The 23,584-nt window shown below is 35.9% G+C and overlaps 3 protein-coding genes across 10 annotated transcripts; 2 read left to right on the top strand and 1 right to left on the bottom strand.

Moving 5' to 3' along the window:
• Positions 1 to 230: 230 nt before the first annotated feature.
• On the bottom strand, positions 231 to 13,095 carry LOC111872546 (protein RER1). 2 transcript variants are annotated; one of them, XM_023866576.2, is made up of 7 exons: positions 12,786 to 13,095; positions 12,401 to 12,530; positions 8,911 to 9,015; positions 4,319 to 4,415; positions 4,000 to 4,214; positions 927 to 1,001; positions 231 to 463 (listed from the first exon to the last, which is right to left on the bottom strand). In XM_023866576.2, exons 2-7 carry the CDS (start codon positions 12,473 to 12,475, stop codon positions 419 to 421), a joined length of 612 nt encoding a protein of 203 aa, XP_023722344.1. In that variant the 5' UTR covers positions 12,476 to 12,530; positions 12,786 to 13,095; the 3' UTR covers positions 231 to 418. The 2 variants fall into 2 exon arrangements, with proteins under 2 accessions (XP_023722344.1, XP_023722345.1); XM_023866577.2 differs by lacking the exon at positions 12,786 to 13,095 and adding an exon at positions 12,635 to 12,755.
• Positions 13,096 to 13,199: 104 nt separating this feature from the next.
• Positions 13,200 to 18,558, top strand: LOC111872537 (tRNA pseudouridine synthase-like 1). Of its 7 annotated transcripts, none has more exons than XM_023866562.1 (7): positions 13,210 to 13,261; positions 14,015 to 14,163; positions 15,693 to 15,821; positions 15,917 to 16,046; positions 16,525 to 16,698; positions 17,126 to 17,372; positions 18,299 to 18,558. In XM_023866562.1, the coding sequence occupies exons 3-7, from the start codon at positions 15,794 to 15,796 to the stop codon at positions 18,536 to 18,538; spliced, it is 819 nt and encodes a 272-aa protein (XP_023722330.1). In that variant the 5' UTR covers positions 13,210 to 13,261; positions 14,015 to 14,163; positions 15,693 to 15,793; the 3' UTR covers positions 18,539 to 18,558. The 7 variants fall into 7 exon arrangements, with proteins under 7 accessions (XP_023722325.1, XP_023722330.1, XP_023722327.1 ...); XM_023866559.2 differs by having other exon boundaries at positions 13,211 to 13,364; XM_023866557.2 differs by lacking the exon at positions 14,015 to 14,163 and having other exon boundaries at positions 13,200 to 13,261; positions 15,912 to 16,046.
• Positions 18,559 to 18,818: 260 nt separating this feature from the next.
• Positions 18,819 to 22,992, top strand: LOC111872539 (dual specificity protein phosphatase 19). The gene has a single exon (XM_023866563.2). The coding sequence runs from the start codon at positions 18,837 to 18,839 to the stop codon at positions 19,461 to 19,463; it is 627 nt and encodes a 208-aa protein (XP_023722331.1). The 5' UTR covers positions 18,819 to 18,836; the 3' UTR covers positions 19,464 to 22,992.
• Positions 22,993 to 23,584: the final 592 nt, after the last annotated feature.

Below are 23,584 nucleotides of genomic sequence, written 5' to 3'. Positions count from 1 at the left end.
AGGGAATTCAAAAGTATAAGACTGGAGTAGCCTACAATGGCACAACATTCATACCAAGTTTAATGAAATTTGGCCAATTAGTATAATATTTAAAATGGGACCACACAAAGAGAATGGTTATCTCATAAGCCTATTCCTTTTCCTTAAGAAAAGAAACAAGGCTAAAAAATGCATGGACAATCCACATGTGGATGATCAGGGTGAGAGTTAAAACTCTCAAACAATAAAGATACAGGCCATATTATGTTTATTTTTGTCAAAATAATTATAACAGAGGTTATGGCTGCTAAAATACAATATCTAGAAAATGCATGTTAGATATTTTAATTATGAGTTAAATAATTACAAATAACCTAGTGCTGAACTCTGTGAACAATGATTACCTCATCATAACGATATTTAGAAGATTAAGAATGCTTCACTCTTCTCTTACTGCTCCGGGCACCAACGAAACATTTTCCGACTACAATGAAATAAAAAAAAATCCCAAATTTCACTATAATTTCTTCATATTGTCTAACTGAAAAGTCTGCAACATATTTAATGTATATAAATTTATTCTTCTATGAACAATTTCATTTTCAGGAAAGACAGAACTGATACATTATGAACACACAGATGCAAAATGTGTTGCACTATGATGACCAACAATGATAAACCATATTAATCACAGGTGACTAGGAAAGTAATGGGTGTTCAAATAATTTCTTAATGTCAGCACACTCTTTTGCAATCCACACTTGCCCTATTTCAATTTGCTTCTCAAGCTCATTGTTGAAGCAGCAATAATTGAAGCCATCCAATTTTGTTCAAGCTTAGACTGGATCGGGTGTTCCCGTCACAGTGGGATTTTTTTTTCAAATCTATCTTACTGATCTTCGCTGCCCAAATTATTCATAATTTTAATGTCACTTAGAGGTAATCACCTTGCCAGAGTCTTCATGCCCCTGGTACTTTGGTTTCCCATATGAGAATGGAAGGTACCGATACCTGATCATATGCTGAAACAAGAAAAAGTAACAAATAACGATAACATAATAATATTTCATGCATTACTATCTAAACAACCTCTCTTCCACCATTTCTGGAACTTGTTTTTAGTTCTTTGAAGGAAAATTTGAAATAAAAAAAAATAGCTCACTTAAATTCTCATTAATGTGGGTAATCAGTAATCAATATCAAATGGCAAACGTGTCCCACATTTTACAAAAAACTAGCATCATTCAAAATTTCAAGGGGTATAATTAATGACATGATGATGTTCCCATATCTATCTAATTCAGCCAATACACAACTGTTTAAACATTGTGTCAATCCACATGAAGATGACAATACTAAATGCAAAAACATAAAGTGGATGTACAATTAATGTATTTACGTCAATTAACGATATTCAATAATTGACAGGTTACTGTTTTAAAAAGGCTAATTAAGATCACAGTTGTTGCATGAAATACATGCAGTACATTTCCAGTTTAATTCTATAGTTGTAATCTATGAATCACTGCAGCTTTGTATGAAAAATCTTGTATAGTGTGTTATAAAATCACTAAAAATCTTATGGCTTATGGTATCATCATGTCCATGAGTCTGATGGGTCCAACAACTTTTGAACAAAGTGGCAAACTTTCATGTACAAAACGGTAAAGATATTCCTGTAACAGGCCACTGAGGCCTATAGGGTTGTGAGATGTTGAGGCTCCCATATCTTCCACAAAATAGGCTCACAGATGGTGGTGAGGTTGTCAGCCTTATGCGCCAGCCACACTTTACCCCCAGGAAGATTCCTGATACTCATTTCTGTTAGAGGCTGAGTTGACCCCAGGGCTATAGTGCAGCTGGAAGGATTAGATCCACCGAAAAACCAATGACCTCATCGAGAATTGAACCTGTAACCTTCCAGCTCATAGCACAGTGCCTCAACCAACTACGCTACCAGATGCTTTTTTTTTTCTTCCACATAACTTAGTAAATACTGTGCTACTAGGGACAACACCTTTGTACATTTTAATTTTCTACCATCAATAATATCAACATGGTGGCCAAGCAATCATCTGAGTAAGGAGCGACAGAAGGGCTAGTTAATATAGGGTCTTGAAGGTATGTGCGATAAAAGATGTTTGAAAAATATGCAGCTTTTATTGATTTCTTTCTGGAGAATGCAAAACAACGTAATCATACAAAATTATATACACCCATTGGTCTTATGGTGGTAAGTAAAGGACCATCAGGGCCATGCATGATATGAAAATACGTGGGGCAATCCAAAAGTTTCCAAAATTTGAATTTTGCACGCGAATGGTTATGAGTACATCGAAATACCACTAGGTGTCTCCTCACACATCCTTCTCGAAACAGTGTGGCAAGCGGCGTCGAGTTGAGTGGTTGGGTTTATTGTTGGTGAACGTATTTCCATTGTTGTGTTTCCATAAGTTTCTGGTTTTGCGATGGCTGACCTGAAAGAGCAGCGTGTCTGTATAAAGTTTTGTTTCAAACTTGGGAAAACCGCTGCAGAAATGCACCAAATGTTGAAGCAAGCTTTTGGTGAAAATGGTTTAGGCCAGACATAAACTTACAACTGGTATAAGCGTTTTAAAAATGGCCGAACATTGACTGATGATGACGATCGTTCAGGACAGCCGTCAACGGGCAAAACACCAGAAAATGTCGCGAAAGTTAGGGATCTGATTCTGCAAGATCGTAGACTGACCATCCAAGACCTCTGTAACACCTTGGGACTAAGTTATGGTACATGTCAACGAATTTTGTCAGAGGAACTGAACATGAGGAGGATTGCGGCGAAGTTTGTGCCACGACTGCTGCAAAATGAACAGAAGCAGCATCGCTTGGAAGTCTGCAGGGAACTTCAACAACAGCTTCAAGAGGATCCAAACTTTCTTTCGAAGGTTGTCACTGGTGACGAAAGTTGGGTTTATGGCTACGACCCTGAAAGTAAGCAGCAATTGTCGCAATGGAAGAGCCCTTCTTCACCTCGGCCAAAAAAAGCTCGACAAGTCAAGAGCAACATTAAGTCCATGTTGATCTGTTTTTTTGATACTGACGGGATTGTTCATAAGGAGTTCGTCCCTCCTGGTCAGACAGTCAATAAAGAGTTCTATCGTGATGTTCTAAGGCGTTTGAGGGAGAACATGAGGAGAAAACGTCCAGAGAAGTGGCGCACGAACGACTGGGTACTCCACCATGACAACGCACGACCGCATATGGCTTACATTGTGCAGGAATTTTTGGCTAAAAACAAGATGGCAGTTGTTCCCCACCCACCATACTCAGCAGACTTAGCTCCATACGACTTCTTTCTCTTCCCGAAGATGAAAATCAAGTTGAAGGGGCGAAGATTTGATACAGTTGAAGAAATTCAAGCAAAAACGCAGACGGTACTAAACACCCTAACAAAGAAAGACTTCCAGGATGCATTTGAAAAGTGGCAGAAACGCTGGGATCAGTGTATGCGCTCCCAAGGGGACTACTTTGAAGGTGATGGTGCAGAATAAGATCTAGGTAAGATGTAATAGTTTTTATTAATATATTTCGGGAACTTTTGGATTGCACCACATAAATCATGCACACACTTAAAAATTCAGTTCAATACATTGTTTACATGTCAAGAATACAATGTGGTGGTAGCAGGAAATTTTGAGTTTATAATTGCTGATAAATTTAATATAACTAATATTACTACCACTGGAAAGAATGCAAGAAATTGATAACCACCTCAAAACTGCGGAAATGACGATGATGGGGAGAACATGATGTCTTTGGCAGGATTTCATGCAATCCAACTCCAAAATAGAGAGGGCTGTAGATATGTTTATACATTTATGTAAACATATGAATAGAATTATTACTTCAGAGTATAAAACTATCATTACTACTATAATCAAAGAACTTTACCATTCACAGATGGGCTAAATACAGCATACAATCACAAAACAGCTCCTTAAACATCAGACAGTCCAAGAATATCATAATTTTTCTTACCTGAATTTGTTTCCTCATGGTAATACAGAGGAGGGTTATGAAATACACAACAAGGATGGGCCAAAACACAGGAATGTTGAAGCAATTAAAGAATGTGCATATTATTCCAAACACTGATGATCTTGTCACTGAATGCCAAAACTTGAACTCAGGAAGTCGGCGGATGAATGGTCGGAATTCTTCGTTTGCCCTTGTGGGTAGCTGTGGACCTTCATCTACAACATTTCACAATATTCAAATAAATTATAAAGATGGGCTCCACATATGATATACAAATCAACAATAAATATAATATTGACAATTATTTAAATATAAGTACCTTCATATTCATCTGCAGGATCTACCTTGGGTGTAATGAATGCTATGAATAGATTTAAGTGGTAAATTCCCAACGCATATGTAATGATATACCATCCCTGAAACAAAAGACAATGACATTTAAATGAATTAATCTATAATAATATGTTTAATTACATGGAGCTTGGAAAGTAATATAGTACAAACACAAGATATTAGAGGAAAATTAGAAGTAACAGATACATCAATATAATTATAAAAAATACTATTAAAAGAAATAACTAGAGCATTCGAAAATAATGCCTGGAAATAAACACCAAACCTGTTCTATCAACATAAACCAAAGTGTGTAAGATGTTGCAGTAATTCAGCAACACAATAGAACAATTTTTATTACTTGTAACAGAAACAGGCTAAACCAGTGACAATTATGATGATGAAGAATATGGATAAATGTTTACTGTGGCTAGCAGTTCAATCCAGTGTGACATACGAGTACAAACAACACAGCACGCACGTGAACTACACTACTAATAATAAGAACATAAAATCAAGAGAAATAAATGACATCTCCCACCATCAGGAGGAAAACAACATGACCCAATGTCAGCTCAAGATATTTTAATATAATAACTAATTTTTTACATGGAAATTTTAATACAATTTTAAATAGATTGGGAGGCTACTGTATGGAAAAGTGAACACCATATTGCGTGCAGTGAAAAACCCCAGTCAGAATAACCAGGAAATACACTAAAAGAAACTCATCATAAGTAAATCTACACTTCAAGAAGCGCCATTGTGAGTGCCTAAGACAAACATCAAAACCAACTGTGATAACAAAATTTATATAGAAAGCATTTGTCATATCTAAAGTGCATATTGTTAAAATTTCTTATGTGACAGTGTTTCCTTATCGTAGTGGTGCACCTCTGAAGATGATTCTTTTGAATCGAAACGTAAGGTGAATGAGGACTGAAAGTGTTGTAAACTTGTATGTCACACTGGACTGAACTTTTCATTATCTACTCTGTATCTAATCAATAGTGGATCTACTGTACCAAAATCCATAATTTCCAGTAGTTTTGTCTACATCTGGAATTAACCTTGTAGAAGATCACTGAATAAAACTTAATATGAAGTCTATAATGATGACATTCCCTGATAATTACTACAGAACGTATTACTGCCCCTTTTATTAAATACGAACTGTAACAAATTCCTTCCACTGCTGTGGCAAATTATTCCTTATTCCAGACATGATAAATTCATGCATCTTAGAACACAATGTTCTATCTCTTGTTTGGAACACTGCTCCTTAAATTTGATCAATGCCTAACGATTTATAGCTCTTCAACTTTTCAATCAGAGCCTCAACTTCATAGGAACTACATTCAAGCAGTACGCATTTCAACTGGTCTAACATCATTAACCCCATTAACAGCAGTAGCCGACAGAAGAAAATTTTCTACCCATGCAAAATATTGTTGGAATCTGCAAGCAAATTACCCTTCTCATTCTTTATTAACCTAGTTCTAATTTTGTAGTCTTTAATAAATTTATTTATAATTTTCAGTGAATGCATCCTGTTGTGTATCACATATTATTTCTTACTGAAAACTGTCACAATACAACAATCAATAATATGTGTAAGTAGCTCTATGAGATACTTTTGCTACATGTTTCAGCCTTCAAAAAGCCATCATTAGGCAAATACATTAAACTTTTTGTTATTGAATTGCATGTCAAATAGAGGATACAGTGCTAAACTTCCAAGTGTATACAATGCTATAAAATGATATGAGTGAATATAAAATATAAATCACAATAAAAGTTGAAGTCTTAAAATAACAAGTTACATAGTCAAAAGTACAGTTAAAAGATGTATATGTGATGGTATTTGGAAGCTGGCAGTTGTAATCGTAATTATGTAATGTTCATACGGACATATTATATTCACAATGGCTGATGTGGTGTTCGGATGCCCACTGTTATGTTGTATGTTATTATTTAATATTTGATACCTGGAAATAATATATCATTGGTAACTATTATTGAATTACTTAGTGATTTTATATGGTATTGATTGAATTATTATGGTTATGTAGTTTACTTACTATCTGACGGGCAACTCTGTTGTGTAAATGTATGATCTGATGGATAGATAGGTAGATTACAACTGATTTGGGATGTATGTCATTGTAGCATGCTGTGTGGGTGAGGGGTGTGGGGGTGTGGTGGATGTAGGATAGGGGTAAGGAAGTGTTTATATTTGGTAGGTTGCAATTATTGTGCTGAATATTGGGTTAAATGTTTCAGTAAAACTGTTGTTCAACTGGATGTTTTGCTTGATGATTTCATATATATGAAATCTTTCATGAGTATCTAACATTCGTCCTTTCTTTCTGATGTACTAAATGTCTATAGTTTGATCTATTGTTCGATATTCGTGGATAGTGTCTACTATATGCTGGGCAAATCTGGAACGTAGTCCACATTACATATATTACGATTACAACTGCCAACTTACAAATACCATCAAGTATACATCTTTTAACTGTACTTTTGACTATGTAACTGGTTATTTTAAGACTTCAACTTCTATTGTGATTTATATTTTATATTCACTCATATCACTTTATACCACTGTATACACTTGGAAGTTGAGCACAGTATCCTTTATTTAACATGCAATTCAATAACAGAAAGTTTAATGTATTTGCCTGATGATGGCCTTTTGAAGGCTGAAACAAGTAGCAAAAGTATATCTTAGAGGTACTTACACGTATTATTGATTGTTGTATTGTGACGGTTTTCAGTAATAAATAAATTTATTTATGCCTCTATAAAAGTCTCTAACATTCCTGTTATTACTGTCTATTTCAAGCTCATCACAATTAAACCTCGATTTAATAGATTTTGGATTTAACACATAAAATTCTTTGATACTACCCCATTATTGTCCAGTTGACATGTTAGTAATTCACCATAACAGTCTGGTTAATATGTCATGTATGCATACTTTGTCAGTTGTGCTGCAAACATAACACATATCTGGTACATAGATCGTTCTATCACAAATTAAATTTGCGTTGTGTGTTAAAAATATATTTTTTTTTTAAATTCACCACAGATTAAAAAAAAAAGAAAAAGAACAAACATGAGTGTAAAACAAAAGTTAGAACTGACTGTATATTAGAATTTGGATTTAACAGATATTCAGTAATTTAAGATACACCTCCCCTAGTTAGCCTGTCAAACTGAAGATATACTGTAGTTTCTGTCCTTCACATATCCCCCCCTTCATTTTGCTCCTGAAATATCTATTAGTTTCACATCTTACATTTTCAGATTATCTCCATTTGACTTGGATTCTGGAACCACTGCTATTTCAGCTGTTTCTTTTAATCTAATAATTTGGAATATTCTTCATCGAACCATCGTTATGTTACTTTAACTCATAACAGCTTACACCATCTTTTGCCAGTTTTGATACTCCCTCTAACACTCTACTTTTCCAAGTCCTGCTTATATCCATATAATCATATAACTTCCCAAATGCTGCAAATCCTTTGAAATATTGACCTAATACTTTACATTAATTTCCACATTGTTTCTTGAGATTACATCTCTGCACTGAACTACTGCATTTATCTTTTGCCTATCAACAGTCTCTCTGTAACTTTTGCAACAATCTCTTTTGCCTATAAACAGTCTCTCTATAACATCTGCAACCATCAGAAAGTGGTCAGCATTATAATCAGCTCCTCTAAAAATAACTGGATATGACATATACAGGAATATTTTTTCTAACTATGAAGACATAAACAATCTGATCCCAGTATATTTATGAATGCTGTGATGTGAGAACATGTACTCTTTAATAATTAGACTTCCTGACAAGACAAAATTTACTGCTCTAATCCCAATACATTTACTGATTTTATGAAAACTCTCATACCAAGCTGTTGGTTTGAAAATATTTTCTTTCCCAGTTTTTGCACTTAAACCTTCTAACAAAATTTCCATATAGTATTTAGGAACCTTAGTACATACTCTAATTCCTTATAAAAACCAACCTTTGTATCATACTTTACTGGAGGCTGCACACTAAGAACAATATCACACCAATGGCCTCTTAATATTACATATGACATCCTATCACTAATAAACTCTACCCTCTTAACCACTGATAAGTTTCAGTCATGTACAACCCTTCCCCCCCCCAGAGAGAGAGAGGGACTGGTGTGTCCTTATGTGATGATTGGCATCTCCATTTCTGCAGAGAAATGTATCTGCTGATTCAGTGCCATCCCTGTCCCATCTGACATCCCGCATTTCCACCAAATCTAAGTTACACTTCATTAATTCTCTAGCTACTGTTAACAACAAACGTGATGGAGACTCCTAACATAGCATGCTCCAATTTTCATGTCCATTTTCTGTTGCTCAGGTCAGTGGTTCTCAAACGCTTCTAGCTTGGTCCATCTGTGTTTAGATCAGCAACCTAATTTTCGTTTTCTTTCCTAATCAAATAAGGCTATTAGCATTTAATAGATTGCATGCACTTGCATTTCTATATCTGACTCTTTCTGCAAATTACAGAAAACATACCTGTAGCAGAAAAACTCTTGCTAAGAAAGCTATTATTAGAACAGCTGCAAATAACCACCTTGTCAATGCATATGGTGTAATATCATCCAGAAACTTCTGGTAGATCTGTAACATGTGTGCAATTAGATAAAATATTAAATAAACAGTTAATGTTTAAAAACTACCTTAGAGCTAATTTTGCCACTACATAATATTCTAGCTGGTTATAATTTTCTTTGTCTGTAGTGATAATGAAACTGAATTACACAATAGTAAAATGATCCTCAGCAAAAGGTTACATTTTTGCTTTGTTCTGACACCACCAATATTAAGTCACATGCTGAAAAGTAGAATGGAAATATGAAAATCCTGAATACCACAGCACATTATGCCTAATCAAACAGCATTTTCTCAGGATTCTAATGTGTTGAAAACTCATTAATTACTTGGGATATAATTTAACATTAACATTATTTCATTAATTATTTGGGATACAATATATCCCATGAAGTAAAAAGTATTTCAATGCAAAAACTATGTCAAAACAATACAAATTGTAAAATCACATCTTCAAACTGTCAATAGTTTCCAGGCATGTACATGAATATGAATTTACAAGACACTTCTTAGACCAACATTACATCACTGAGTGAATCATGGGCAGTGAGTGGTGATGAGAACAGACTGATGTAAGCAGAAATGTGTTTCATGAGATACACCCTTTCATACCATACAAGAAATCAAGCAGTTATGATGGAACAAATTCCCCAAACAACAGAGTTTAAAGAACTATAGAGAAGAAACATTTTAACATGATTCCCAAAGAACACTTTAACATATCAGCAAAAAGAAAGATGATGTCTGAGAAGACCTATGAAGTGACAGAATGATTCTGTTGTATAATATCTGTAATAGCTCTCAGAAGAGCTTAATATATGAGTACATGGCAGAAAAGATGAAAGTGATGACATAAATCCTGCTCGCTTGGGGAAAAATTCAAACATTTGCAGGAGTTTCCTTATTCATGGTGCTCTTCTGAAGGATGCAGTTGAGTTAAAAAAATAAAAAATCTGGAGGACTCAAATATTTTTTAGGGAAATATGAATGTACTTGCCCCAGGTTCCATGACAAGCAAGTAATAAATGCAGTGTCCGAACATACAGTACGACCATGATATCGCCAGTGTTACACAAGACAAACGTTTTTTACATATTTCTATCACTGACATACCATTTTCAAAAAGCAGTCTTCATCCCAAGTCACATAACACGAAGGTCCTAGTACAATGACACAAATGGAAAAACAGATGATAACAACAACTACAGAAAGAAGAGTACCTAAACTGACAAAATTTGCATGTTTCTTGTAACAAAAAATTATATTTTTCTAAGAAACCGCTTTTACAGAAGGAGCAATCTCTACTCGATATATGCAAATGGCATTTAGATGTTCAGTAGGGCCACACCATAGCTCAAGCAGTTAGTCGGTGGCGGCCTGGGTTTGATCCTGGGTCTGGTCAAGTGGGATTTGTGGTGGACAAAGTGGAGCTGGGGCAGCTTTTCTCTGAGTACTTCCGTTTCCCCTGCCAATCTTCATTCCATCAATTGCTCCACAATCACCCTCACCTATCATCTGGGGCTGCTACAATAGGCCAGAAGTGGCCGCAGTACAAGGGACTTAGTCCCACCCCACTAGCAATAAAAAAACAGATGTTCAGTGGCTAAAGGGGAGAAGACGGCAAGATGGTGTGTGCGTTTCTCACAAATTGCCAAACATGATGAGAATAATTTATAACATTTACACAAAAAATATTAAGAAAAAAAAAACAGAAGTGCACCACAATTGCCATCTCTATTACAACTGACTGACAGACAGAGAGGCCATCCACATTACAACTGTCGTCATGGATCATAAGTCAAGGAATTAAAGGGGAAAGATGTCTCAATTCCTCACAACTACTACCATGAAACCAGAAGTGTAAAAGAAACATTCAGTTGGCGAAGAGTCTAATGCTTGGTTCTGCTCATGACTCTGATAAGAACTGCCAGCTTCAAATTGCACATGCTCACCTCTTGGAACTTCATAATGGCTTTCGATATGATCTTCACAGTTTCTTCCAATCACCAATATGGGATGTCGTTATATGAAGAGACAAACACTTCTTGATATGTTCTATAATATTTATTATAGTTGCACAGTATACACAGATGCACTTTGGTTTGAAGAACTGAAGACTAATAATAACAATAGTGAACTCTGTAACAACTTGAACGTTGTATTGAAACGCAGCTCTGAACTAGAAATGTAGAACTTTCACTCAATGAATGTATCTTCTTATATAACCTTGAGTCAGACCAACAGAAAACATGTCACTGTCTGTATTGTATCAGGATTTGCCATCACCTGCTGTTTACTCAGTCATTGCTAGGCAGCAAATGGTTTCTAGCTCCTGATTGGCTAGTACTTGATCCACTGTGTGTGCTTCCCATAGTCACATGTAGACCTTACATAGAAATGACTGTTTACTCACTGCTGCTAAGCAATGGTACTTGCATTGTCACTGTAACATTCTTTTTATGCTAGTGAGGTGGGACTAAGTCCCTTGTACTGCAGCCACTTCTGGCCTATTGTACCAGCTCCAGATGATAGGTGAAATGATTGTGGAGCAATTGGTGGAATGAACATTGGCAGGGGAAACCGAAGTACTCAGAGAAAACCTGCCCAGCGCCAATTTGTCCACAATTCCCACTTGACCAGAATTGAGCTTTCATTAGTGTGCTGGTATGGTGTGGTGTTATGTTAGGGCTACAGTCTGGGTATTAGCATGCTCATTCCTCATAATTAACTGTCTTGTACTTGAGGTTCTTACAGCAGTACTGGGCAACATTCATCACATCCCAGAAGATAGTACTTCTCGGGCTTTGTAAATTCTTTTGTGTATGACTATTAATTCATATATAAAATACCATCTTATACATATGTCTTACTGCAGATCTGAATCTAGCAAATATTCTTACTACCATTTACATCCCTTCCTTCGAAATTAACGCTTTCTAGCTATTACACTAGCAGCCCATTTCACAAACATTTCCACAGTAACGTCCCACTTACACTGGCCAACATACACGGAACACGTACCCATGAAAAAAGTAATGCTGCATGTGATAAAACTTTACATTTCATCACCTACTTGTCATAACTAATTACATACCAATCATATCAATTCTTGATACGGTACCTCTTTTAACAATTCAGATTATACTATTGCACTTCCTCCTCAGTTACCATACTGATCCCATTAAACATCACTTCAATAATAATCAGTGGATGGTTTCCACAAATTTATCCTCCTAATTAATTACAAATTAAAAACAGATCTACTCATGCAATAATAATGGGAGAGACAGGTCATCAAGCTGATTCACATGTTTAAATTAACACAGTGATCATCAAATACTCATAAATAAGCAAATAGCATGCACTCACTACGGTACTATGTACATTTTCATACCTGCTGTAGCCGTTTCCAAGCTTGAGATACAACATTCCCTTTGGAATTTGGAACTGCATCATCACCTTGCATCATCGTGGATATCCCACATCTATAAGTTTACTTGTCCACAAAATGATTCCCTGTAGGCCTATGGCATAAATATCGTATTAGGTTATGTTCCATAAACAGAGTACAATATCGTCAATCTCAGTAATAACTTATCCAATAAAGGTATTTCATTAATGCTTCAACCAGAATTCGAAGCAGACGAAGTCACAGTCCTCGTGTCGATTGATAAGAACAAACACCTCGAGCTTCTAGACACCAGAAATTATGGTATTTAACATATTATTCAAAACACAACAAACATTACTTCTTGCTGTAACTGTCACATTATACTTACATAAAACTGTCCACGTCAATCACCTCTCACCTAGACATAATCATCACGCATTGCTAACTGCAGATATGCAACTTAATGCTAATAACGGGAACAGCACCGAGGAGCACAGATTACTAAATACTAAATATGCACTAGTAACATATTGACCTGTGTCACTGACTAGATACAAGGTTTGGGTAGATAATTGGATTTATTAAACGGTTATGACTCAAAACAAGAAAAAATTATTATAATACTTCCACTAATTCGTCCATCCATCGAAATCATGCTACGAGGAAAAGGCTACAATTTCAACCGCAAGACGTGACACTTGCGCTCTTGGGACTAGTTACAGAGATTATTTTCCTCCCACAACATGAATATTACCACAACATCTTTATTTCATTTTGCTCATATTGGTATTGGCTATTTTGAAAACAGAATAGTATCATGACGCGTTATTTGCTCTACATATCGTATTTAGGAACGAAGTTTAGGTATATTAATATTCATTCTTTGGTATGCTTGTGCTACTTGTCACGAGTTTATTATTGCGATATTTCGAAATGCGGACATTTGGAATTAGGCGTACATAATCTGGTATGAGACGCATGGTTAGGTTAGTTATTGTAAGGGCCGTCCATCTCAGCAGGTTAGAATATCTTTACATTTTTATTTATTACCAGCGGCTAATTACTGGCTTGAAGAACCCTGTTAATCGCAGAAGTCAGAGTTTTCCCATTATTACTACCGATTACTACGTCCAGAACGAATTGGAACTAGAATTAGTATAGAACACAATGTTACTGAAGAGTTCGATCTTGTGGGATGCAATGCTTTGTAGTTCGTTGAAAATCAACCGACGTTTCAGAGGAGCATGTTGCCTGCCTTCACTGGTTTCTTGCTTGGCTTATACTTCGACCTTGAAGATGGAGGTCGCTTGTGCCCTCGAAACGTCTATTGGCTTTCAACGGACTACGCCGCGTAACCACCACTGTGAGTACCACAAGTCCTACATAGGATATTACTGATGAACGTAAAAAAGAAAAATAAACTGATATTCTGTAGTGATAGTTATGGCCGAGATATACCTATGTAACTCAGTAAAACTAATGTGGATATCTCATTGTATGGTGAAGTTAGGAATGGTGCTAAGGTGAAAGATGTACTGAAAAATTCTGCAAAGAATGTGCAGTATTAGGCCCTAAGGACCATGTTGTAATTATGGGGGGTGCCAATTACATTTTCAGGAATGAAACAAAGAATTTTATAACAACTTTAAAAAGTACACTTTCTGCACTGACCTCTACAAATGTTGTGGTTCTCAATATACCAACTAGGCATAATTTAATAAAAGAATCAATAGTAAATAAGGAAAGCAATTATGGACATAAACAAGGTATGTAAAAGATTCAGAAATGTAAAAGTACTAGACGTAAGCAACATAAACAGAGCGTGTCATACAAGACATGGATAGCACCTAAACAAAATAGGCAAAGAGCATATATCTCAAGAAATACGTAAAATAATAGGCAAGACAGAAAAAAATAATAATAAGTGATAATAAATGAGACTGGATCCATAAGGCTCCAGTGATTACAAAGTATAGAAACCAACTCTAGACAAAAGCTCAAAATAATACATCAAAATGCACAATATCTCAGTAATAAAACTCAACTATTCACAGCATTCCTTCAAAGTACCACCCCAAATATACTGGCAATTTCTGAATATGGTCTTAAAGATGATGAAATTACTCAGTGTATATTAGAAGGATATACTGTAGCCTCACACTTCAGCAAAAAAGATCAAAAAGGGGGTGGGATAGCTCTTTACAGTTCTAGGAACATACAACATAAATCTCCGAAATGGGTTACTTTTGAGGTTAGTAGTGTGGCAGCATCCCACATAGCACGCTGTTCCGCCGGTCTTTCAGACAACACTCACTCCTAAGTGAATATCACATTGGTGGCGACACTCATTTTTATACAGCACTCGATGTCCAACCCACTTGCAGATCATCACGTGCGCTAACCAATCACATTGGTAGCAGCACTCATATTTGAACAGCACTCGATGTCCAGCTCACATTTAAATCATAACGTGCGCTAGCCAATCAGCACTCACAAACGCAACTGCAAGTTTCGCTCCTCCATCAAGCATGGTATAAAAGGTGGGGCAATCACCAGTGAACACACACAATTCAGAGCGATCAGCCATCAGAGGCATCAGCTCTTCACTGAGTCATACTTTACAATTTTCAGCAACTTGTCTCAGTTCCTTTTTGTGCATGGCAAGACAACTTTCTCCCACTTTCATTTGTCATTCATAATCGTGTGGTTCTCATCACATAACATGCTATGACACAGTATCAGAAAATAAATGAAGAAACATATGACATGTAGGATTTGAGATTTTCACAGCAGTGGTTAAGAAGAAAACTATCTCCTGGGATATAATGCTATATAGTCTGTTGAAAGTCAACCTTGGTTTTGGAAGAACATATCTCCATCTTCAGGGTGGAATAAGCCAAGATACCAGTCTGAAAGGTGGCAGTTTGACTTGGCTTGTCACCTGCTTTCACGCTTGTATCTGCTCAGCTTATTCTACCCTGCAGATGGAGGGCATATATTCTTCTGAAACATAGGTTCACTTACATGGAGTTACTTACTACATGGAGTTATATCTCAGACATATTATATTACATGCTCAGACTTATATTATTATCAGACTTATTATATTTAGTACAAACATCAAATCTTGAAGCCTTTATATGTTTATCATCAGTAACTTAAGCCTTGTACCACCATTTGTCTTTAAAGAAAGAATTCTATCTACTTTCCATTGTGTTCCCATTGCCATTACTTAGAAGCTTGTGAGTCACCCACATCATGTCTTCAATGCCTTGAAATTGCATTTCTCTTCTAGGGGCGTACAGAAACAGCTGGTGAATGCAGAATCTACAAAATCAGATCCTGAATCAGTTCAAGGAATTCTTGAAATTTGCTCAAAACGTTTTAAGCCAGTAAATGAACCTCATGTTTATATGTCAAGCAGGTAGTAAATTCATTCATTCTGTAGGGATCAATGTGATAAAGGACAGAATCCAATAGTCTCATCATTTATAACATATCTTTCCCATGACAGAACAGATCGAGGAGTCCATGCACTATGTTCATCTGCTCACGTAGACTTGGAGCATGCTGGAGGTTTGACTTATCATCCAGCACATTTAACTGTTGGTTATAATCGGTACTTTGCTGAAGCAGAGCTTGATGTTAGGTATGAACATTTCTTCTTACTGATGTAAAACTGTATGTACAGTGAATGAAAATAGAAACATAATTCTCAGCCATGGGCCATAGACCCCTTTTGCATGCCATGTCAACGACATGAATCCATTTATATTTTTTGTTTTCAAGAGCCATATAAGATTAGTTTTAAATACAGACTGTTGGATACTTCAGTGAATAACACAAGTTCCTTGAAGCTAATGAGGCAAAGTTGTTCCTGTACTTAACTAATTAAGCACTATGCCATGAAAGCATATGGGGAAATGGATGTATAGAGCCACGTTTTCTTGACCCTGGCACTATTTGGAGGTGAGTTAAGCAAGTTTAAACTAATTTTTCAGTGCTTGTAAGGTCACTAAAAATGTATGAACTTTTATGCACATTGGGAAGTGTGGACAGTAATGAAAATTTAGTTGTACAAACATCAAGTTGAAATGTTGTCCTAATCTAGTGTCACCTAATTTCAGAGTTCAGAGTGTGCACATTGTGCCCGAAACATTTCATGCCCGTTTCAGTGCTAAATCTCGAACGTACCTATATCGTCTGGCTGTAAGGAATCCAGATGCTCCACCTATCAATGGAAATAGTTCCTGGATGGTAGAAATTCCATTCCTTGAATGGAACAGGTGCCATTTCATTCAGTAAGTAGCTACTGGTCACTTTGTAAATATAATAGAATAGTTGTGTAGGATATACTGCATTGAATGTGATGTTCGTAAAAGGCAGTAGACATGATTTTTTATGATGTACCAACAACTACTAAGAAAGCAGGTAAACCTGCTTAATTGCAGTTTCATCCACCCATATCCAGTTGTACTAGGTTCATGTTGATCATCCTAAAGTGGACAGATTTATAAGGTTAAAATTTTAAATGTATTAATTCAAAACAAACACACTTTATACCAATTGTAAAGTATGGAAACATGTTAGTTAGTATGGCATGAGACAGTATCATGTATTTGAAACAGAGTCTATGAAAGCTGACATATGCTAGTGTAGAACTTTCTCATTTTAAAATCCTGACCACGTTTTGGAGTCTTCAGTTTATTTCTTTCTGTTACTTGCCAGGAAGGTGGATAAATTTGATGTGTCACTGTTGAAAGCTGCAGCTGCTCTTTTTCCTGGCACAAAGGATTTTCGTACATTTATGGGAAACAAAGCCAAGCTTCCCCCAGACATCAGCACAGTTAAGGAAATGTATAGATTGGACATCACTCCTGGCACACCTTTGTTAGGTGCTGAATATTCTTCCTGCTGCTCATATTATACCTTCTGGGACATCACATGCCAAGCCAGATCATTCCTTTACAGACAAGTAATGTGAATTTGCTATGAACTAAAATTCTAATAACAATCTTTTTGTTTGCTATTGCTGTGTTTTACAAACTGCAGGTCACACTCAGTCAGTGAGTGGGTTACGTGAATTCATTGGGTCACGTGTATTAATATAATACAAAATCTTACATAAATAAATATTAGTACATTTTTTAAAATAGTGTCACTCATAGGGTCGCATGCATGACAACATGACGGGTTCTAGTTCAGTAGATTGGATTTATTAACACTTTGGTTACACACTCTTAATTACACTTAAATAGAGGCAATACAACGCTATCACTTTTATGCACACACTAGTATTCTCAGTCTCTACTAGTTGTCTCCTAGCAACATATCTCAGCACAGAAACTGGAATACAATATGACATTGAAATCAATTGCAGAATGATAATCTCAAAATGATTTTCTATCAGCACTGCTGGCAGAAATGTATTTTTGGACCACTTTGAAGCAATATAGTAATTTTGTTTCATACTTCTAATTCTTTAATATCAGTCCAGCAAATTTATGGTTGGACCTTATGTAATTACTTGGAACTGTAGCATAAAGCATATACTACATATGATGTATACATTACTCTATATCGCAGTTTTGTAATAGTTAAAATAGAAGTTTATGGTTGTCAGATTCCTGCCCTCGGTAGAACTGCTTTTATTAAATAACCCAAAAGGTTTCTTTTATTCGAGTGTTAAATTAAAAACCTCCAAATTTGGATCTCAGAAGTTTATTCCAATAATTTATTTTTCACGGTTGCTTCCTTTGTAAAGAGAGTCAGATATAATTCATATCTTTTCCTCGGTGGCGAGGAGCTGTATACAATCAGTCTTGTCAAATCCTGTTATCAGATACAGGTTTGGTACCTTGTTTTATGATTGTATACTACCAGTAAGATCTTGTGCAACAGGTACGGCGAATGGTTGGAGCACTTATTAGTGTTGCTGTGGGTCACATTTCCATTGAAGAGATCCGGTACATGTTGGAGAGCCCTTCAAAAAACAGTTGGAACAGCAGAATAAATGTTGTCCCACCATATGGTCTGTACTTGGTTGGTGTTGAATATGATCCTCTTGAAATTGTCATGCCACAAGAGATAAGTGAACAAGATCAGAAGAGGAATACAGCACTTCTTGGTCAAGTGGAATGAACATCAAGTTTTTTTTTAACATACTGATCAGTGCAAAGGCATAATCTAGTTTTAATCCTGTTGTTTCAAGAACTTTCAATGAAGTATTCAGTAGAACTAGAGGGTGAACTAAAATTAAAAGTTCATCTGTAATAGGATGTGTTGTATGACTTAAAATACAGCTGATTCTTGGACATTTAAATACAGAAACTTACTCTTTCGCCAAGTTATGTGATTTTGCTAGAAGACTTCAGTATAACCGGACAAATAACCAAATCTGATTTTAATGAATTTGATTTATCTACCGCGTGAAATGTGAATGTTAGAAATGAATCTTGCAGAAAAAATAAAAGCCCGTAAATCTTGCCTGAATTCCTGTGAAACCACGGTTACAACTGTATCAGGGCACAGTTACAAGGAGAAGATTCTAGCAGATGGAACTGTCATCACGTCACAGCCACAAGCTGGCACTTCTCCTGGTTATGTTGTCGACATGAAGCCAGACTTTCAGGTGGCCCTGGTGCTGCCTGGACTGTGCATGGGCTCACAGGATGTTACACAAAATAATGACATACTTAAAAAATATTCTATTACTCACATCTTGAGCTTAGGCATCAAGCCCATCATACTGGATGAAACACTCTCTCACATGTATATTCCAATTCTTGATCTTCCTGAAACTAACATTATGAGCAGCATAGATCAGTGTTTCACTTTTATAGATAATGCAATACAGACTGGAGAATGTGTTTTTGTACATTGCAATGCAGGCATTTCAAGGTCAGCAGCTGTGGTAATAGCATATCTCATGAGAAAAAAATGCATGAGCTATCAGGAGGCATTTCTCCACTTGAAGACAAGAAGAAGTGTAATTAATCCAAATCCTGGATTTGTCAAACAACTGAAAGACTATGAGAAAATTATAAAGACTCTGGATAGTGAGTAGCAACATTTTGTTACTGCAGGCAGAACTTCATTTATGAGAGTTGAGGTTCTCACATCAGTGAATATCAAGTCTTAGGGATGTGACACCATATACAAGGTGGAGCAGAAGAAACACATGTTCTTCACATAAGAATAACTTTGTTGATTTTCAAGATAAAACCTTTTTAATTGCATAAAAAAGAGGTATTTCAATACATTTTTAACTTATACTATGTACGGAAAATAATTTCAGTTAGATGACATCCTTTTTGCTGGACACACATTTGGAGCCTTTCCTCAAAATTCTGCATCGCATTCTCCAATATGTCTTCTGGCACAGCTGCGATTTCTTGACGAAGGGAAAGTTTCAGCTCGTGGGTTGTTCATGGTCTGTTCGTGTACACTCTTGCCTTGAGGTGTCCCCACAAAAGTCACAAACCGATAGCTCAGGGGCCAAGAAACATCACCGAAACGGGAGATCACACGTCGAACAACTTCCATCGATGCTCCTGCATCCAGAACTCCTAAGGCAGTGGGTAAACATGAGACAAATGTGGTTCCAACAGGATGGTGCCACAACTCACACGGCGAGACCTTCGATGGAAGATGTTTGATGCATGTTTCCCCAAACATGTGATCTCCTATTTCTTGGCTCCCACGCTCCCCTGATCTATCAGTTTGTGACCGTTTTGTGGGGATACCTCAAGGCAAGAGTGTACACGAATGACCCAAGAGCTGAAACTCTCCATTCATCAAGAAATCGCAGCTGTGCTGGAAGACATGTTGGAGAATGTGATGCAGAATTTTGAGGAGAGGCTCCAAATTTGTGACGTCATCTGACTGACATTATTTTCTGTATGTAATTTAAGTTAAAAATGCATTAAAATACCTTTTTTTGTGTAATTAGAAAGGTTTTATCTGAAAATCAACAAAGTTATTCTTATGTAAAGAACATGCATTTATATTCCCTACAGAATGGACAAACTGCAACTGAGTTACAATTTATATTCCCTATAGAACAGACAAATACAAGTACACTGTAAGATGAGGCACTGGCTAAACAATTAACTTCAGTACTATACTACATCCATACCACGGGCCTCCAAAGCAGTTTATTACATGTACATAAAATCTAGAATATATCATTATATCCGCGGGAATATAACATAATTGCAACAACCAACAACTGACTTGATGATGTAAAACATAACATGAAGAGTCTTAACTTTGTTTCACCCCATAACTTCCGTTTTTTATATAGTCTAGTTGATTGTACTTTTATGCCAAGCATTTTATAATGTAATAATTATCATGTATCCAGTTTTACCAGTACTACAGTTCAGTGGAGTGTTTGCCTGATGATGGCTTTAATAGCCGAAACATGTAGCTGAGCCAGTCTTGGCCTTGACCTTGATATTGTTGTGTTGTGACAGATTTTAATAAAGAAATTGTATATTATAACACAACAGGGTGCAAGAAATGAAAAAGAAAACAAAAATGTGCGTATTGTTCATGTCACAGCCTAAAATACAGTGAGCTACTACACTGTATTTTCATTTACTTTAAATGCTTTGCTTCCATCCACATCATGGGATTAAAAAAGAACTATTTTCTCCTTTCAGACTGGTCCCTTATGTCCTTATTCTATCATGTGAAGCCTTTATACTGTTGTTATGTTTCATTTGAGTACCATCTTCCTGTCACCATCTGTTCAATTATTTTATTAATCTGTATTGCATTTCTTATCCCCTCCACACTATAAAACTGCCATCTATTCTCCTTCCATTGTGATGAAACATCTCGACCGTTTTTGCATTACAAATCCCATTTTCAGAGTTACATCATTCCACCAAACTAATCACAGCACACAAAAGGAAAGTACAATATAAATATGGACCTGTACAATAATTGTGCTATCTTACATCTCGGGTACAGTGAAACTTCATTGCAGTATTTCCTGCATATAATGTTTCAGTTCATGTTCCGTGTGAATAATTCTTAATATCTAGATCCCATTTAACTTTTCTCCCAATTTTAAAGGCATGATGGTTCTGTTGTGGTGTAATGTTCATTTAGCAAGTTTTCCTTAAGACACATGAAGATGTATTCATTATTTCTTTCAGATTTTAACCAAAACTGGGATGTAAATAAAAAATAAAGTTAAAAAGAATATAAAAATGCAGAATCTAAATAACAACTCAAGAAAAATAATACAAAATAATAATCTTACTGACAGATTTTTTTAAAAACCCATTCAGCATTTCTCTAATACTTTTATGCATACTTAATAGATACTCTACGGGCCTGTGAATGCACCCAAGAAGAGTGCTTTCTGTACAAGAATGGTGGGATTCAGGCATGTATACATGCTGTCAAGTAACTTTCAGCCCTTTATTACAAAATGTAGTTCCTTACACATTAATCAAAATTCTCTTTCTAATGCAAATCATTCTAAAGTTTCATTGTACAGAAATATGCTTGGCACTGGAATGTATTCAGCAGTTGTTATATTCAACAAAAATACAATTTACAGTCTTTGATGAACATAATTCTGTTCACTTAATTACAATAATATGTAAAAAGGCAACTTTTCAATTTCCTACCTGATTTGAATTTTGCACTGAACTATAGTATTTTTGTCACTGTTGGTAACTACATACATACAATCACATGTGATGGCAATATAAAATGAGCTCTATGATAGAGAAATCAGTAAAAATGTAAACAAACCACCCATCGGAATGGTATATCCAGGTTTAATCTGAAAAACCTGGCAAAGCAATAAACATAAAAGAGGAAGTATCTGACAGAAAACTGCTTGGAATTGGATGCTGACTACTGTTTGTGCTAAAATCTTATCAATGTCAACAGTTCCTTGCTGTGCTAAGTGTTCACCCTTTTCTCAAATACCAAATTTTATATCAATTTAATATAATGTAAATTACTTAGGAACTTAATCACTGATAGAAAGCTACTGCAGGACACAGTATACTGAGGGATTTAAATGCCCTTGCTGATGGGTTGAAAGTCCATAAATATACACAAAACATACAAAAAAAGATACTGATAGTTTTGTTCAAATGTGCCCCATCTCTCCTATCTAGTATTCTGATCCATCAAATAGCATCATTGTATGACTTTTAGGCTTTTGTAATTTTTTTCACAGTAAAGTTCATTTTACTGTCCTACCCAGATAGGTATGAGGGTAATGTCCCTACGCTTAATTACGCACCACACTATGAAGATATCAACCGAGCACTAGATGGAGGTGAGTGGTCTCTTCATGTCCCAGCCATTTTAATCCCAGGGGAAAAGCCCTTTATACGCACTGGAAGAAGGTTGGGTGGGCCTCAGAGCCAGTCTAGATGATATGAAGAAGATAAAAACATTATTCTCATGGTGTATATATCATATTTCACACAATTAAAATTTGTAATCTATGTTACCATTTTACTACCGCATGTGAACCATTATGTTTTCAATTTAAAAATAATCATATAACAAAGACAAAACTCTGTCCAGTGTAACTATTGAAGTTTTTACTACTTGAAAACTTGAACACCCTTACATGTTTCGGTCCCTATAGACCATCATCAGAGGGACACTGATACTTTTTGGAAACTACTATCACAATGGGTGTTTTGAGTGTTAAAATACATATACATACAATGTCTGTAATGCACAATATATACAAAATCCAACTTTTCCACAACTACAGCAGCTTTCTTGGTATATTAAAGTTTTTAAAACTTTGTTATTTAAGTTAAAATTTATAAACCAAATAGGTTCGTGTCCCTTCTCCCATCATCTTTCTTGACTGGGGGCTGAACTTGTGCCACCTGTCTATCTTGAGAGGGAGATTCTTGGTATCATCTTGTATTTGTTTGTGGTGTTCTGTGTTGTTTGTGATAGTAGTTTCCAAAACGTATCGATGTCCATCTGATGATGGTCTATAGGGACCGAAACATGTAAGGGTGTTAAGTTTCCAAGCAGTAAAAACTTCAATAGTCACACTTGACGGAGTTGTTCTGTCTTTGTAATTTGTTAGTGTGATGGACCAGAATGAAACAAATCATAATCATATTCCGTGGCTGCTTTGTTGTAAGTCATATAAAGTGTTGAATCTGCAGAGTACAATCCAAT

The sequence above is a fragment of the Cryptotermes secundus genome, unplaced genomic scaffold (assembly GCF_002891405.2).
Source record: "Cryptotermes secundus unplaced genomic scaffold, Csec_1.0 scaffold690, whole genome shotgun sequence".
NCBI lineage: Eukaryota > Metazoa > Arthropoda > Insecta > Blattodea > Kalotermitidae > Cryptotermes > Cryptotermes secundus.
Note: the sequence above shows the minus strand (reverse complement) of the source record. Positions and strands in the feature narration are given on the sequence as shown.